Source organism: Oryzias latipes, chromosome 2 (genome assembly GCF_053564925.1).
Source record: "Oryzias latipes strain Hd-rR chromosome 2, Olatipes_Hd-rR_3.1".
Classification (NCBI taxonomy): Eukaryota; Metazoa; Chordata; class Actinopteri; order Beloniformes; family Adrianichthyidae; genus Oryzias; species Oryzias latipes.
In genome coordinates, this window is record NC_136238.1 from 45,993,677 (window position 1) to 46,011,555 (window position 17,879).

The window sequence follows — 17,879 nt, forward strand, 5'->3', positions numbered from 1 at the left end:
TGACCGTTTACCTTGCCTTTGCTCCCGCTCCTACACCTGGCTGTGGATCCTGCCTCTGGCTCATCTCTGGCTCGTCTCTGCTCTGTGCCTGACCGAGTACCTCGTCTCTGCTCCCGCTCCTACACCTGGCTGTGGTTCCTGTCTCCGGCTCGACTCGCGCCTTTGACTGTCCCCACAACCACGGCTGGATGAAGCTCGTCTGCTGGACTTTTATATATGTAGTTGTAGATTTAGATAAGTTAATTCTTCTCTAAGAGTTCTGGTAAATCGCCTGTCCGTCCTGGGGGAGGATCCCTCCTTCATGTGGGCACCCCTGAGGTTTCTTCGTTTTTTCCGGAATCCGGTTTTTTTGGGAGTTTTTCCTTACCGCGAAGGGGGGTCTAAGGGCAGGGATGCCAGTATAGCTAAGTCAGTTTGTTAGTTCATTTTAGTATTTTCCTATTGAACTCTTTGTATTCGTGATCCTTTTCAGTTCATGTTTTACTTCGAAGCCAATCGAGACGACTGTTGTTGTGATTTTGGGCTATACAAATAAAATTGAATTGAATTGAATTGAGGGTTTGATTCCAGGAAGGCTCATAGTCTGAATCTGACATCAAATTTATGAAAACGTTGTAAAAATGATCTTTGATTTTGAAAGTCTTGCTGATGACTGGTGGGGTGAAATGAGTGTCTGGAACGTTAGCTTGCTGTGTGCATGAGAGGACAACTGGATTTTTCTAAAACTCTTGTTCAATCACCTTGTCATGAACGCTTGGAGGAAATGCAGAACCACAGCTGACATGTAGATTGTCCAGAACTGTTTGACGGCTCTTCCTTCTTCATTTCAGCTTCCCGTGCTAAAAAGAGTCCAACCATAGAGGTTCATTGTTCACTGATGCTGCTGCTGTTCTAGAAACAAATGAGCAGCTCAGGTTACTTTTGCATAAAAACTGACAAACAAGTTTCAAGGTAAAAGCAGAACTTTCAGAATCAGCTCCATATTTAGAAAAAACCAAACATCATAACAACAAAAGAACTGATACCAACTGTTAAACATGGGAGAGGGGGGACCATGGTATGGGCTCCTTTTTAACTCAATTTTCACAGAGCTAACAACTAAAAACTTAAGTCTTTTCGTAATTCTGAACTTTTCTGTCCACTTTCACTCAGTAAACTAAAACATTTGAGTACATGAACATTTTTGTCTGGATTTTTTTAGACCTGCTGTGGTTTTCCCCTCAGGTGAATCCACAAAGTCTTTCAGAATGATCAGAAATCAGAAAGTTGAGATAAATTTTAATAAAGGATGAAGTCCATGTTGTCCTGGGAAACATTAGCCATAGAGAACGTCTCTTTCTGTTTCAAGTTTGGCCTCACATAAGTCTGTAAAGTTTTCATCTCCTGTTAAGTAAAGCTGAGACTCTTTCAGGTTTCTGGGAGGAGCCTAACACAAACACACACATAAGGGGGCGGAGCTCTGCTCAGGTGTTCCTGAATCAGGAAATGAGGAAGTAGAGAGTTTTCCTCGTGTCAGAGCAGACAGAGCAGGACTTTCTTCTTCTTCTTCTTGACGGTGAGTCTTTGTGTTTCTGTTGTCTTCTCCACTCATGATGAAGGTCTGTAAGGAAGAGGAGCAGCAGAGGAAGAGCTCAGACTGAAGTTTGTCTTCTTCCAAAAAGGTCACTGCAGGTCACCTTTCTGCCAGAAACAGAGCAGAATGCAGCTGAAGGCCAAACTCTGAGTTCTGCTGCTTCTTCCAAACAGTTGGTGACTCTGCTCCAGCCTTCCTCTCAGCTCACATTCTAATGACATTCCAGAGAGGCTGTGGAAGCTCCTCAGTGCTCTGATCTCTGCTGAAGAAGGTTGGGAGGCTCTCAGGTCCTCAGTGCTGAACAACTGCATGTTTCCAATCCTCTCAGTACTGACATCTCCTTCATTTCTGAACTTCTGACAGGATTCTGATGGAACACAGCTGGGAGCTCCTCTCTGATTGGTTCATTTCTTCATCATCTGTTCTGATGATGTGTTTATGTGTTCAGCATTTAACAGCAGCAAAGTCAGAGTTGGGGACGTTTTCAGGCAGTTTCACCTCTTTCTCTGAGTTGATGTTGTGGAGGTCAAAGGTCAGACGGAGCATTTTTCTGCCCTAGAAACTAGGAGGAAGGTTTCAATGATGAAGAACTCAACCAGACTGTAGGAGCTGTTTTCATGTCTTGCTGTCCATCATAAATTGATGATGACCTGACTTCAGACAGGTGAGCATGAGCCAGAGGGAGAAATGGTTTTGACGGGAAATGAAGCAAAAGAGTAATCAAATCCGTTCAGTAGTGTAAATAATAAAAGAAACAAAGTAATGCCAGTGCAATGGTGACTCCTCCATGTGTTTCACAGCTTTTCTTCTTCATGGATTTTTACCAGACTCTATGATAGCTGTAATGTTAGAACCAGTGATAAAAAACAAAGCTGGAAGAGTTTGTTTCTAATTCTATTTATTAAAATAAACCTTCTAACAAATAAACAGCTGGACCATCTTTTCTGTTTGAAAACACCACAATCGTTGCTTTACTTTAGTCTGGAGCTCATCGGTTCCTTCATTGCAAATCTGTTTACATCATGTGACCAAAGGACGGATTGTATTCAGACTAAGGAATCTGAGAGTGAACCGGACCTCAGTCCCATTGGAAATGAACTGAAACCACCTCCAAAGATGGTTCCTGGTGCCAGACCAGGGTCCACTTGGGTTTATTCAGACTGAAAATGTGTTCAGGATTATCAGGGAAACGAATTCTGCTTCACTTTAAACCAAATGAGTCCAGTCTGAACACACCCTAGTTATCTTTTTATGGACTAAACTCACTGAAGCTGAATTTTGATCCTCCGATTGTGTTTTCACTGTTTTCACTTTACCAGAAATACATTTTATCATTAGAAATCTTCCATAGAAATGAGAACAACTTTTATGGTAAATTGTCTCTTCAGAAGTTTTTCTTCTGCAGCTCTTCTAAAGAAACAAACTAGGAAGGAACTCAGGACTCATGTAACAGTTTTCAGAGATTAGTGTTGTAAGGTAATGGATTACTTTTGAGCAAGTAACCTGTAATGCTTCACAGTTTGGAGGTTCAACAGTGGAAATAAAACTCTGTTGGAGCTTTGTGGGGAAGAATTCCTGTTTCCTGAAGTGTAGAAACAGGAAGTTTGTTGTTTCTGTGTCAAAGTGACTGAATGGAAATGTTGCTGCTGCAGCTCCATGTCTCCACCTGCAGGAGGGAGAGCAGAAGTGCAGCAGCTGATGGCAGCTTCCTCTGATGATGAGGAGGGTTTCCTCTGCAGGTGAAGGTGTGTGTGAGCTGATGTGGATCCAGTCAATCCAGCAGCATGGATAAGTGGGAGGAGCCACAGGAGGAAGCCCCTCCCTCTAAAAGCAGAGATGGTAACCATGACAACCAGAGCAAAGCTCAGAGGTGAGATGAACATCTCCAACTGTCCATGATCTTCTCCATGTCAGAGCTCAGGACTCACACCAGCAACCTGCATTCTTCACAGGAACCAACCTGGACCTGGATCTGGATCTGGACCTGGATTTGGATCTGGATCTGGACCTGGATCTGGATCTATACTTGGACCTGAATCCAGCTGGGGGTCCAGAAGGAGTGACACATCAGAGGATAATTTAAATGCATCCAAAAACAGTCGTTCAAGAGTGAAACAGTAAGTGTTTGTTAAATATGTGTTATTGATGTAATGGATGGACAATATTTGATCAATTGGAGTTTTTTTTTCCACAGCAAGAAAAATCTTATAGACTTCTTCAAAATTTTCAAGACTAAAAAGTCATCAGCTTCTATTCCTGACTTGAAAGACATCAGTTCAGAAGAGGAACAGTAAGTGTTAGTCAGACTTAAAGGAGCATAGCAGAGTTCAGGGCTCAAACCAGCAACCTTTATTCTTCACAGGAACCAACCTGGACCTGGACCTGGATCCAGCTGTGGATCCTTCAGGAGTGACAAGTCAAAGGGTCATAATCCTTACTTCAAGGACATCCATCCAGGAGTGGACCAGTGAGTGTTTGTCAGAGTTTTTGGAGGCTGGATTCTAGTTCAGATGATCAACAGTTTTCAGATGAAGGACTTGAGGTCTGGTTCAGTTCTGGATCTCTCTGATCAGACTCACTTGGAGCATCATGTGTGTGATGAGATCTTTTCAGTTGAGTCTTCTGAGAGTCTCTGAGAGACATCAGAGATGTTGGAGAAGAAAACATGTTGACTGCTGACTCTGACTGACAGCAGCTCCAGTCTAATGAGAAGAATCACTGCAGACTCCTAGGATTCAGATTTTCATGCTTTCCAAACATCACATTGTTCTAGTTGGACTTTCTGCTCTCAGAATTTCTCCATTTCTACATGGAGAATTGGAATCAGCTTTTCTAGAAAAAAGTCTGGATTGACTGACAGAAAATGCTGAAAGCTGGAAACTGTTGATCCAAACATGTCATGTTATTCCAGACTAAACAGCTCAGTCTGTGTTCATGTCAAAGTCCATCAGCTGTTCATGAAGAAGCAGATCCTCCAACACTCTGATGCTTTGGTGTTTGCAGAGGTCAACAGGTCACACAGAGAGTCCAGTCTGCAGCCTCCAGCTGTGGCTCCATGAAGAGTGACCGGTCCAGGACTCCTCCTCCAGACTTCAGAACTGAACCAGGACCTTCAGACTCACAGTAAGAAGCAGTTTCTAGTGAACAAAGCAGAGTTCAGCTCTTAGCAGGAACAACAATGTTCTCATCAAGAACATCAACTGATCCATCCAGGAAGGTCAACCATCTGCTGTGAGCGCTTTAGGTCTGAGAGGAAAGAAAAGAGTTGGACAACTCTGGAGGACACAAAGCTCAGTCTGTGAGGATGAAGCAAACAGCTGAACTTTTCTCTGAGCTCAGTCCAGACATGAGCTCCAAACACAGCTAAGGCATCATTTAGACCTTCAGATGGACTAGATCTGCTCTGGTTTCACCTGGAAACACATTTGCTCACATTCAGCACAGTCTGGATCCCAATATCTGAGTCTGAAGATCAGAGAGGATCTGCTCCATGATCAGAGTCAGTCTGGAACTTCCCACTGACTGCTTTGATTGTTGTTCACTAACGTTTCTCCTTAGTGTCCACAGAGAGAAGAAGAGGAGCGGACCCCAGTCTGCAGAAAGAGCCAGAGCTGGTGAGTCAGAGCCTGATCATCTGCTGATGGATTCTTCTGGAAACATGTGGAACACTCATGAAGGAGCTTTCTTCTCTGCTCTGTCAGCAGATGTTGGTCTGCAGGAGATGTTTGGAGAACATCAGATCAGTCTGAGGAGCAGAAGTCAACATGTGGCTGAAGGAACTGAAGAAGCAGGAAGAGAAACGCTCCTCAACAGGGTCTACACTGAGCTCTACATCACAGAGGGACTGAGACCAGAGGCTCACACCCAACATGAGGTGATGCAGCTGGAGACCACCACCAAGACCAACCAGCTCCATGACACTGCAATCAAGAACCCAGACATCTTCAAAGTCCTCCCTGACCAACACAGATCCATCAGAGTGGTTCTGACCAGCGGAGTTGCTGGAGCTGGAAAAAGCTTCTCAGTGCAGAAGTTCACTCTGGACTGGGCCGAGGGCTTGGAGAACCAAGACATCAGTGCTGTGGTTCCTCTGTCCTTCAGGGAGATGAACTTGATCAGAGATGAGCAGCACAGTCTTCTCACTCTGATCCAGCTGTTCCATCCAACACTCCAGAAGATCCCAGCAGAACAGCTGTCTGTCTGCAAACTTCTGTTCATCTTTGATGGTCTGGATGAAAGCAGACTTTCTCTGGACTTCAACAACAGTCCGCTGGTGTCTGATGTCACACACAAGTCCTCAGTCAACGTGCTGCTCACTAACCTCATCCAGGGACGTCTGCTGCCCTCAGCTCTGGTCTGGATCACTTCCAGACCTGCAGCAGCCAATCAGATCCCTCCTTCATGTGTGGACAGACTGACAGAAGTCCGAGGCTTCAGTGATGCTCAGAAGGAGGAGTACTTCAGGAGGAGGTTCCCAGATGGAGAGCTGTCCAGCAGAATCATCTCCCACATCAAGGGCTCCATGTCCCTCTACATCATGTGTGAAGTTCCAGTCTTCTGCTGGATCACTGCTGTGGTTCTGGAGAACCTGCTGACCACAGAGCAGAGAGGAGAGCTGCCCACCACCCTGACTGACATGTACTCCCACTTCCTGATGGTCCAGACAAAGAGGAAGAAGAACAAGTACCAGCAGGAACATCAGACAAGTCCACACAGGGAAGTTCTTCTGAAGCTGGGGAGGCTGGCATTTGAACATCTGGAGAAAGGAAACATCATGTTCTACCAAGAAGACCTGCAGCAGTGTGGTCTGGATGTCACAGAGGCCTCAGTGTACTCTGGAGTTTGTACTGAGATCTTCAGAAGAGAGTGTGAGATCTTCCAGAAAGCGGTCTACAGCTTTGTTCATCTGAGCGTTCAGGAGTTTCTGGCTGCAGTCTACGTGTTCCACTGTTACTCCAACAGGAAGGTAAAGGTCATTAGGGACTTCCTGGAGGACACTATGTATTGCCTATACCTGGATGAGATTCTGAGTGGAGTCCTGAAGAAATCCCTGCAGAGTCAAACTGGACACCTGGACCTGCTGGTTCGCTTCCTTCATGGTCTCTCTGTGGAGTCCAACCAGAGACTCTTAGGAGGCCTGCTGGGTCAGACAGAGAAGAATCCAGAAACTATCCAGAGAGCCATCAACAACCTGAAGAAGATCAACAGTTATGGAGTCTCTCCTGACAGAAGCATCAACATCTATCACTGTCTGATGGAGATGAAGGACCTCTCAGTTCATCAGGAGATCCAAGAGTTCCTGAAGTCAGAGAACAAATCAGAAAAGAAACTCTCAGAGATCCACTGCTCAGCTCTGGCCTACACTCTGCAGATGTCAGAGGAGGTTCTGGATGAGCTGGACTTGGACCAGTACAAGACATCAGATGAGGGTAAACGGAGACTGATCCCAGCTGTGAGGAACTGCAGAAAGTTCAGGTGAGTCCAGAAGTGATAATGATGAATCAGATCAGAGTTCAGATTGATTTACAAAGAATAAAAGGTTTGAAAAAGATTAGAAATATAAACATGAAAGAAGAAAATCAGTTTGTTTTTAACACTCATATGATCATTTAGCTAAAGATCAAAGAAGGATCATATTTGTCCAAATGAATCCAATCCAGAACCTTCTGAACATATCGGTGAAGCATGCATGCTCGTGATGAACCTTTCCTGCCATCACGTTTCTGACCTTGGGGAAGATCCTCTCCAGGGCTGAAGGCAGATCTTCCTTTGGGGTTTCACTTTCCCGTTTGGACCCTCAGAGACTCACTGTTCTCTGAGTAACACAAACTGAATGTGCGCTCACAAACTCACTTGGCTGAGTGTCTGCTCCTCCTTTTGCAAACGGGGGAGTACGGCACTCAGTACACACACATTGCAGCACACACACATTTCAGCACACACACACACACACACACACACACATACACACTCATTGTGGAAAAAAGCAGTGGTAGAAAAACTGAGTTGGTTCTCAGGCCGTCTTCTTCTACTCCTCTGCTGAAGTCCCAAAACTACACATTAGGTGCACCGCCTCATAGGGCGCCCCCTACAGTTTGGAGAAAATGTAAGACTTTTAAGTGCGCCTTATAGTCGTGAAAATACGGTACCTGACATGTTTGAACGGACGTCTTCTTCATAGTCAAGGAGGACTCTGACTCTGAACAATGAAGCTTAGCATCACAGCTAACTGTCACTTTAGCCTCTTTCTACCAAGAAGAGCTTCTGGAAAGTTCTGCCTGAAGGTTGGTGCTGCTGTGGTTCTGTTCATGATGGGAGACGTGGACCTGAGGAGGAAACTGGATCAAAGTTCTCCATCAGAACAGGAAGATGAACTGTTGTTGTTCACAGCTTCAGAGCTGAAAACATGAAAATATCATTTTGGAAATGGAAACAGAAAACTCTCAGAAAACTGGATCATAACCAACATTTAAAAACATTCAACCATCATCATCTTCATGGTCAGAGTGACAGCTGTCAGTCTCTGGTATCCAGATGTTCTACTGGTAACTTTGGGGTTCAGACCTCAGATCACTGACAGACTGAGGGCAGCATGAAGCTCCATGGAGCTCCACCTTCTCTCCTCCAGCTGCAGATGAAAGAAAGATCTGAGAGAGACTGATGAGGAGGACTGGTTCATGATGAAGATGAAGCTCTGATGAAGAGACAAATGTCCAACTGGAACTTCATCACAGCCTGAATTCATCATAGATCACCTGTTTCTGTCTTTCTTTCTCTTCACAGACTTTCAGGATGTGGACTCTCAGAGACTCACTGTGAAATTGTGGCCTCAGCTCTGAAGTCCAACCCGTCCCACCTGACAGAACTGGATCTGAGCGACAACGATCTAGAGGGTTCATCCATGGAGGTTCTGTGTTCTGGACTGGAGAGTCCAAACTGCAGACTGCAGACTCTGAGGTCAGAACATTCAAGCTGCTGGTTGGTTCATTTCTACATTTGTAGTTCTTCACTGAAGCTGAAAGGTTTGGATTCAAAGATTTTCTGGATTTTCCACAAATTGAACATCTTTGATTCTTTGAAGAGTCTGCAGTGGAAGAAAACAGCTGCTTACATTTTCTGTAGAACAAAGACGTTTCCATGGCATGGTGTTTCCACACCCCCCCCCCCCACACACACACACACACACAGACATAAGTGTGAGTCAGACTAGAGAAGAAAATCAGAGAAAGGAGAGTTTTGGTGCAGAAATGAAAGAATTGAGTAAACCTGCAGAGGCAGATCTGTAGCTGCATATCAGTTTAATGCAGACAATATTTCAAGGACCAGAGTCTACCAGGTTGAAGTTATAAGATTAACAATATTTGATAAAGGATTACATTCAAGTTATAAAGAGAATGAGTTTAGTGTCAGACGCTGCACCACAGCAACACTTCTGTCAGAGATCAGTGGTCCAGAGTGTCAGAATCTCTGTCTTCTGTTCTCTCCAATAGTTAACTAGACTCCTTCTGAGGGCGTTCCTCTGTGTGGATCCGTTTCCATGGTAACCAGAGTCTGGGAGTCAGAAACTGGACTTTAATGTTGAAATGAAACATTTATTGTTCACATTTAGATTAGACATTTACATTTAGATAAACAGATGATGTTCATTTGTCATTGTCACTGGTACAGAACATTGTAGAAACTGATCTTTGGACTGAAAAAAAGGATTTGTAGAACCAACACAGTTAAATAGTGGAAACCCGTTCCTACCAATTGTTTTTAGTTGTGTTTGCATGTTTGCATTGTGTTGTCCAAACACAATGTTTGTCAGTTAGACCTACACAATTCATTTGAGTAGAATATGCATTTCTTAGTTGTGTTGTCTCAACACAATTTTTGTCAGTCAGACCTACACAATTGTTTTCAGTAGAATTTGCATTAATTTGTTGTGTTGTCCTAACACCAATTATTTCAGTTAGAGCTACACAATTAAATAGTGGAAACTCGTTCCACCCAATTTGTTTGGGTTCAATTTGCATTTTTTCTTTGTGTTGTCCCAACACAAATCATTTAAGTTAGACTGACTTTTTTTTTTTAGTAGAATTCTTTTTTTTGGCAGCACAATTTCTAATAAGCTAAACCTTTTCAAATGTTTTGCACCAACATGACTGTAATTTCAATACAGTCATGTATTACTTTCAATAATTCAAAAATGCAAAGGACACACTATTACATTGCACATTTATTTAAGGCGTGTAAAACTTAAACATCATCATGTATACAGTTTTTTCAAATTAGTCCATTTTTAAAATTCATTGTCTCCCCTTTGCTGGTTTTTGGGGTTGTGGCTGTTGGATGGAGGTGAGTACAGCCTGAACAGATCATCAAAACGATCACATGAACATTTTTTGTTTAGAGGCTTTGAGCCTTTCTGGGTGCAGCTCGATTCCAATAAAAATAAATGTAAGTGTATCGCTGACCTTGTGGGTAGCTCAATATGAGAGAATAGACCAAAAAATATTCCAAACACCAAGGCGACGTTGTCCAACACTGTCCAAGTCTGATGACAATCTGGCCTTCAAAACAGATTCCAACATCCAAGTATTCCAACATTCCATCTTCTGGATGCTAAAACACCCACAGTTGTAGCATTTATGGTGTCTTCATTCTGTAAAATACAAATTGTAACAGTTACTTTACAGAAAAATTTAATACGAAAATTGTGCCTTTCATGGTAACATAATTATTTACTTTTTTACATTTTGTCCTTAGACTAACGCATCATAATCCTCATTCATAGATCGTTTTATCATTCTCCCTGGCAGCATCTGTGTCATCCTAAAAAATGAAAAAGGAAAAACAAAAAATGAGTATTCATCTTATGACAACCTAAGGGTTAGGGGTTAAAGTCAGACAGTCCAGGTTCAAACCAAAAGTCCCACTCCAATCATCTCAAAGGCCAAAATCTAAATATCTGTTCTGTTCTATAGGACATAGTTTCTGCAGAGGGGCAGGAACTCATTAGAAAGTCATCTCTAGTGTGGTTGGCATAAAAGTATGCTTTCACATATTTCCCGTCATCCATTTGTTTACACTCTCTCCCACTAGCTTACAGAGCCCCACAAACCTAAATTAACATTAACAATCCAACAAAAACGGTCAGCAACATTGGAGCGATCCAGCGGTACAGTTCTGAGTCTGACTCCAGCTCAGACCAGGAAAACAAAAACGTTTGTGGATCTAGTTGTCTACAAGTGGATGTTGGACTGGAGTTGAGCAGAGAGACTTTGCCCTCCTGGTACAGTTTGTACAACACTGATGAGTCTTTTTAAACTGTACTTTTTCACCTGCCCCAGTATGCCACTATTTTAAAAAATGAAATACTAAAAAAGGTTAAGCTTAAACTATTCTTTATCTGAGTGGGTCCCCCTCTAATAAAAATGGTGTTTTTGGTGTTTTCAACATGCTCTTGTAGCATTTTTCTGATATGAAGAAGATTTTCAGATTAAAATAGCATTTGAATATTTCTTTATTCAAAGGCCAGAAATTATCAATAAAAACAAAAATGTCACTTCTGCATAGGTGCTATTCATAATGTAATGTGAATGTTTGAACAAAACTGTAAATAGGAATACCGTATGCAGATGGTCAGGTGTTGTTAAAAAAAAAGGGGTGGGACCGTCGAGATTTCTCATTTTACCCACGTCTTTTTTCTTATGAAGTCTTGCTGCTCTGCAGAAACTATGTCCTAGAAAACAACACAAGTCTTTGATTTTGAGTAAAGACTGCATCATCATAATTAAATGACCACTGGGAACACTTTGAAAATAGATCCAAAGCTGATCTGAGAGGGAACTTTAGGATGTGATAAAAACCACATATTGCACGGTTGGATGAAGGTTTCAGGTAGAAGTTCAATATAGAACAAAGAGAGAGACAGAAAACATTGTCAATAATCATCTGTCAACCAACTACCCGTAATAGGTTGTTTTCTATCTAAACAAAAGTTAACAGGCCTTTCAGAGTTCAAATCGGTTCCATAAATGTAAATTTATTAGAATTTCCATCAGGTATTTACACTGTCATGTTTTAGTGGGGGAAAAATAGAGTAGTTAAGATCGGGTAGGTAAGCTGGCTAAACATTCATTTTGTCAAAAGGATGTTTAGCCCTGATTGAAGCCCTTGAAGCCCTGAGACCAAAGCCTAAACTGTGACAAGTTCTCTGAGTCAGAGCACAAACCGGGCTCAAACCTGGATGCAACACCAGATTAATGTCTGGACAGAAAACCAAAGTCCTCCACTACCATTACCCTACATTCAGCACTCCAACGGAAAAGGTATGGAAAATATTCAGACGTTACTACCACTCCATGACATCATCAATAGTCACCGCCGGTCATCTACATTTGACGTAGCTGTCAGCGGTCGGAAAATACATAGCAACATCTGTTTTTATAACTTTAAAAAGTCATTCAAAAACAAAAAGTCATGACTTACATTTAAATATAAACTTCGATGCTTCAGACCACACTCGTGAAGAAATGTTTCTCCTCCGGGGCACACGGATCCCCCTACCGGCAGAGGGATAGCTAGCCTTAAGTCACTACGGCTTCAAAAAATAAAAACTTCGGACACCACTGCAGCTCCAAATGCTCCTTCAATTGGACGAATGGAGAGAAGCCAGGGTGGCAGGGGAGGATTATGGGTTTAGCCAAGCACTGAAGACAACCTAAAACACATAATAAATAAATAAATAAATAAATGAAGGAGATAACCTTTTTGAGACATCAACATTTTCAGGTGCAAAGGTGGTCTCTAGATAAACTATTGTTGCAATATCTTGGACCTACTTGATAGGAGAGTTGACCAGAGTTTGTAATGCCACATCTCCAACAATGACTGACAAAAATGTATAAATGCATCATAGCTAAAACAAACGTGAACTTTATTTGTAAACTATGATTCAACTTACATGTGACATGACATTGTACAGGCTAATAACCGTTTATACAGACAAAACAACACATTTATTGAAAATTACGTAATTTTTTATATACATGCTGCTAGACCTGAATTTTGTTCTTGGCCGTGGGACTATAACTTTAAATATATGCGACCAACAACAACATTTAGCCTTGGACACAGCCGCATGCATTACCTGCATAACTTCAACAAATGGAATAACATCAGCCATAAAACTATAATATGCATACATCTTGTTTCATTATTTAATTGTTTAACTTTTGTAAACTGTAATTTTTACTTTTAAAAAAACTAATAAAATAATGTGGAACTGACTACCTTTTGAAAATGTCACAATGTCCCGCCTCATCAGAAGTTTATTTCCTATTGGGCAGTCACATGTGTGGCAAGCTCTTCTCTCATTGGCTGCATAATTCGCCTGTTTGTGGTTGCCTCGGTAACAGAGTTAAATCATTAATAGTTGATTAGCCATTTGACTCCTTTTTTTTCCTGTTCACTCTGACCAGTTCAAAAAAGGCAAAGCCAGGACGGTCCGTCGCGCTGGTCTGCCCCAGAAAGCAGATGTGAGAATCAGTCGCAGCTTGCGTGGCGTTTCAAGACGAGACCCCCCTGAAAAAACGCGCTCCGCGGCGCCCGAGGTTGAGGGTGATTGCTGGCATGCACGTGCGTGCATCTACGGCCCCTCTGCTTGTATCCAGCTGAGAATCACGAGAAAGACCGGGCGTGTGCATGTCGCGGTAAAAGCATCCACTGCTGTTCTTACTGATCTCCTCAGCTGTTTCCCGCCATGACCAAAGCGGAGGTGACCCGCCCGCAAGACCCCAACAGGCCCACGACCACACCTGAACGTTGGCACGCACGCGCTCGGTGGCGGTTTGCGTATCCACTGCCTTTCTGGTGCAATCACAGAGAAAGGACCAGGCGCGTGCATTTCAGCAGCATGCGCATTCACACATCTCATTCTTTCCGCCGAGACCGCAGCTTAAATCCAAATATGGGCTATGACTAACCGCTGGCGCGCGCGACCCTCTGTTACCCTTTTGACTGCCTCTTTGTGTGAGGGGTCCCGCCTATAAAACGCACAACACTGGCGCTGAAACTTCGTCACCGACTACCGGGGAAACGGTTTAGCCCCTGTGAAGGGGGCAACGATTTTTCAGAAAATGGAGCGCACCAGGCAACCCTCAGAATAGCCACGCCAGGACGGCCAAATATTTTTGTCCCAATAAAAAAATATTACGCTTTTGAATAACACTTAAGCTGCGAATATATTTGTCTTTAAATTATATTATTTTTCTCCACACATCTAAAATTGCATAATGTAAGAAAATTGGTACTTACCACTTGCTGCTGCTCTGTTTTGCCGCTTTCTGCCTGTCTTCTTCCCACAATTCTTAGCGCCAAAAGCGAGAAAATTGTGGTATTGATTGTATAATTTTGGTGTTACATGAAATATTTGAGTTAACTCAACACATTGAAAACATGTTGGTGTTTTTCTCAGTGAATCATGTAGGTTTAACAAAATACTGTTACGTTGGAAACAAAACAAAGGAATTGTGTCAAAGTTACATAATACTATTGCATCAACTCTACAATCAACGTTTTGCCTTTTTTTCAGTGTGCGTTAATACGTTAGGGAAAAATAAAACCAAAGAACCTGTCTCCATCAAGAATCTTCATCATTAAATCTTCTGCAGCAGACAGATTGTTGGTCTCTATTTGATCCTCTAATGTCAGCAGAAATATTTCATCTTTCTGACTGGAATACCACAGAGCAGGTATCTAGGAACACGAGTCGATTTCAGGGATCAGCCAATGAGCGCTTAGATCCCACCTACTTCACTGATTGACAGACAGACTCATTCTGCTGAAAAAGCTATTCATGAAATAAATAAATCATTCCGAAAAACAGCAACATGAAATAAAAACAAAGATACTTTGGAAAATATTGATTTAGAAATCTGAGCTTCAGGACAGCAAGCATTAACTTGACGCTGAAGAATAAAAATCTTGATATAATATAATATAATATTATATATAATAATTATTATATTATCATTATTATTATATTATATTATTATTATATATAATAATATAATAATAATATAAATCTTCCAGTTTTCAGAAAACCATTCAAAGGATTCTACATCAAATGTATTAGAAGAAAATAGTTTGAAAAGATCTTTAAATATTGAATCTAGAACAGACACTTCCTTTGAATGTCACTAGAACAACAAAAACACACAAAGTGTTCTTTGGTCAGAGCATCATTCAGTCACTGAAACCAGAAATGACTGCAGATTCATTTACCACTAGAAATGAAAAACTGTCACTAAAAAATGACTTTTTATTTTTGGAACTTTGGATTCAGAAAAGTTTTCTGCAGACTAAAAATGCTGAAACCTAAAAAGTTCAACTCAAAGACAACCAAAGGACATTTAGAACAGAGTTCAACACTTCATGAACACAATGAAAAGCTGCAAACAATTCATGGACATGAACCAAAAAGAAGTGTCATTGAAAGTTCACTGACTGGATGTTAGATGTTTCCATTCAACTAAACACACAACTGTGTTGAATCCAGCATGTGCAAATATCTGGATGGGATCAATGGTGGGATTCAAATCCAACCGTGTTCATGGGATCAGAAAACCTTTCCCATTAGAACAAACATTCACATGGTCTCACTTTCACCGTATTGTTCAAAATACAGGAAGAGGAAACTTAGTTGTCATATACATTTATGCAGCAGCTCTGTAATCTACGAGAAGATCTTCCAAACGTGCTTTTATTAATGTTGTGAATATTATGAAGCTGCTGTTCACTGATGAGTCTTTACACTCATCACAAAGCGCTCCTTCCTCATGAGGGCTGTAAGACAGGGGAGAGGTGAAGAGCCAGCGGGGCCAGAGCAGAGCAGTCGGTCGCTCCTGTATGAGCTCCAAAGCTTTCTCTGGAGTGAAACATCCGTCTATGCGTGACGTAAACCAGAGCAGCAGTGACACACGATCAGAATGAACCGTTTCCATGAACAACGATGGGATCAACAATCAGTAGAACCACCTATCTCCATCGGAAAGACATGTTGATCCCAAAGAGTCTGATGGGGCAGACTATTCTGAACGGCGTGTTTACGTGACGCATTTTCTTCAGATCAGGCGTTCTTCCTGATTACTGTTGTCCATGTAAACGCAGCTTGTAAACGCAGTCCATGTAAACGTGGGGGGGGGGGGGGGGGGGGGGGTTCGGCATGAGAAAAAGGAACTTTGGGAGCAGCAGAATCAGCTGTAACTAGGGATGGGTACCGATCCCCGGTATTGAACGAGTCCCGGGTCCACTGAAGAGGAGAGGTCTGTCTGGCTATTTGTGTGCACGGGGGGCGGGGCTATTGTTAGACGGTACGCAGCGCACGTAAAATTAATTAAATCTGCGCCAGAGCGCCACGACTATCGTCTCAACCTGTTGCTATGGTGATCGTATTTTTCACTCTGTGTAGAAAACACTGAGGAGAACGGGGGGGGGGGGGATCTCAGAGGACATGAACAGGTGAACAGGTGAAAAGCAGGTAGAGAGGCGGGGGAGGGGCTTTGGCTTCAAACTGTCAGAGATGGAAACACTGGTGTCAGATTCAGACGCAGCTTTCACTGTCGAAGCAGAGACTCTGGATGATTTGATGAACTCAAACGTTTATTTAATGTGTTTTATATTGACATCATGACAGAAATATGTCAAAACATTGCTGTTTATTTTTCTTTAAATAACTTCTTTCTTCATGTATTTTACTTTTCAAAATGGAAAATGTATAAAGTCAAATGTTTAGTTAAAAAAACATTGTTGCATAAAGAGGAAATAAACTCTATGTTATTCCTGCACAATATACCACAAATGTATCGTTATTGAATATCCAGCTCTGCAATCCGCAGATCACAAAAGACGGTGAAAATCACAATAAATGGTAAACCTTAAATGTGTTAAAACAAACTTATGACAGCTTTAAGCTTTTAATGAATCAAATAAATCCCTTTATGCATTTGACCAATCAGACCAACCAGACATTAATATTCATCCCTTTATTAATCTCAGTAATGGTTCCATATCAGATGATCCTCACATCTCTACATTTCATACAAAAATGTCTCATTGTCATTATGTTGCACCATGATTATCAATGATGTCATGATAAATAAAAATCAACGTACATATATTTAAATCACATTTTGAACTAAAGACTAAATCTGCAGCGTTTTTACTCAGATTCTAACTTCTACATGTATGATTGAACACATTTTAATCCTCTTTTCCATGACTCTGCCATGTTTCTCTGACAGCGTCTGGGATCTTTGTTAGTTTTAGTCCAAGTCTGTTTGTGACGTCACTTTTCTTCCGCTTTGTCTCAGATGCAGAAACAATGTCTTTCAGCAGCGACTCTCAGAGGGAAAGTCTCTGTAGATCCAGAGAAAATGTTGCTGATGGTTCCACAGTGGGAGTCATCACGTGCTCAAAGCATCACTTTAGCACAGAACGCTGGGATGAATGATGCATTATGGGATGTCTGGCTCAGCTTTAGTGATGGTTGAATGAAGAATGTCCATCATTGATCCTTCCTCATCAAAAACCTTCATTTCTGATGCTCTGAGAAACATTTATGAAAACGTAGAGAACATTTGATTGATCAGCATAAAGAGTTTGATTGATTTCTTCAGAGAAACTGACTGAACCGTAGTAGGAGAGTCTCTCTGTGTCTCTGTCTGAAACCAGGAGTCCATGGTTCCTCCTTCAGTTCAGAGAAACCAGGAGTCCATGGTTCCTCCTTCAGTTCAGACAAACCAGGAGTCCATGGTTCCTCCATCAGTTCAGAAAAACCAGGAGTCCATGGTTCCTCCTTCAGTTCAGAAAAACCAGGAGTCCATGGTTCCTCCATCAGTTCAGAAAAACCAGGAGTCCATGGTTCCTCCTTCAGTTCAGACAAACCAGGAGTCCATGGTTCCTCCTTCAGTTCAGACAAACCAGGAGTCCGTGGTTCCTCCTTCAGTTCAGACAAACCAGGAGTCCATGGTTCCTCCATCAGTTCAGAAAAACCAGGAGTCCATGGTTCCTCCTTCAGTTCAGAGAAACCAGGAGTCCATGGTTCCTCCTTCAGTTCAGACAAACCAGGAGTCCGTGGTTCCTCCTTCAGTTCAGACAAACCAGGAGTCCATGGTTCCTCCATCAGTTCAGAAAAACCAGGAGTCCATGGTTCCTCCTTCAGTTCAGAGAAACCAGGAGTCCATGGTTCCTCCTTCAGTTCAGAACCACAGATGCTGCAGTGATTTATGTGTCCAGCTCAGCTCCTCAGTCCAGAGTT

General features: G+C 42.2%; 2 protein-coding genes across 6 annotated transcripts in view; one reads left to right on the forward strand and one right to left on the reverse strand.

Moving 5' to 3' along the window:
- Positions 1-17,879, reverse strand: part of LOC144989004 (NLR family CARD domain-containing protein 3-like) — a 195,453-nt gene that overhangs the window by 115,909 nt on the left and 61,665 nt on the right. The window lies entirely within an intron of this gene.
- The window catches only part of LOC144988999 (NLR family CARD domain-containing protein 3-like), a 292,143-nt gene continuing 275,428 nt past the window's right edge, over positions 1,165-17,879 (forward strand). Inside the window, exons 1-10 of one of the 5 annotated variants that reach the window (XM_078940588.1) lie at positions 1,165-1,844; positions 1,937-2,237; positions 3,313-3,443; positions 3,526-3,690; positions 3,768-3,863; positions 3,936-4,040; positions 4,577-4,696; positions 5,132-5,187; positions 5,275-7,048; positions 8,357-8,530. In XM_078940588.1, coding sequence (XP_078796714.1) covers positions 3,358-3,443; positions 3,526-3,690; positions 3,768-3,863; positions 3,936-4,040; positions 4,577-4,696; positions 5,132-5,187; positions 5,275-7,048; positions 8,357-8,530 — 2,576 coding nt within the window. In that variant the 5' untranslated portion in view covers positions 1,165-1,844; positions 1,937-2,237; positions 3,313-3,357. The remainder of the gene's footprint in view (positions 1,845-1,936; positions 2,238-3,312; positions 3,444-3,525; positions 3,691-3,767; positions 3,864-3,935; positions 4,041-4,576; positions 4,697-5,131; positions 5,188-5,274; positions 7,049-8,356; positions 8,531-17,879) is intronic. The other 4 variants (XM_078940589.1, XM_078940606.1, XM_078940607.1 and 1 more) reach the window with 4 other exon arrangements.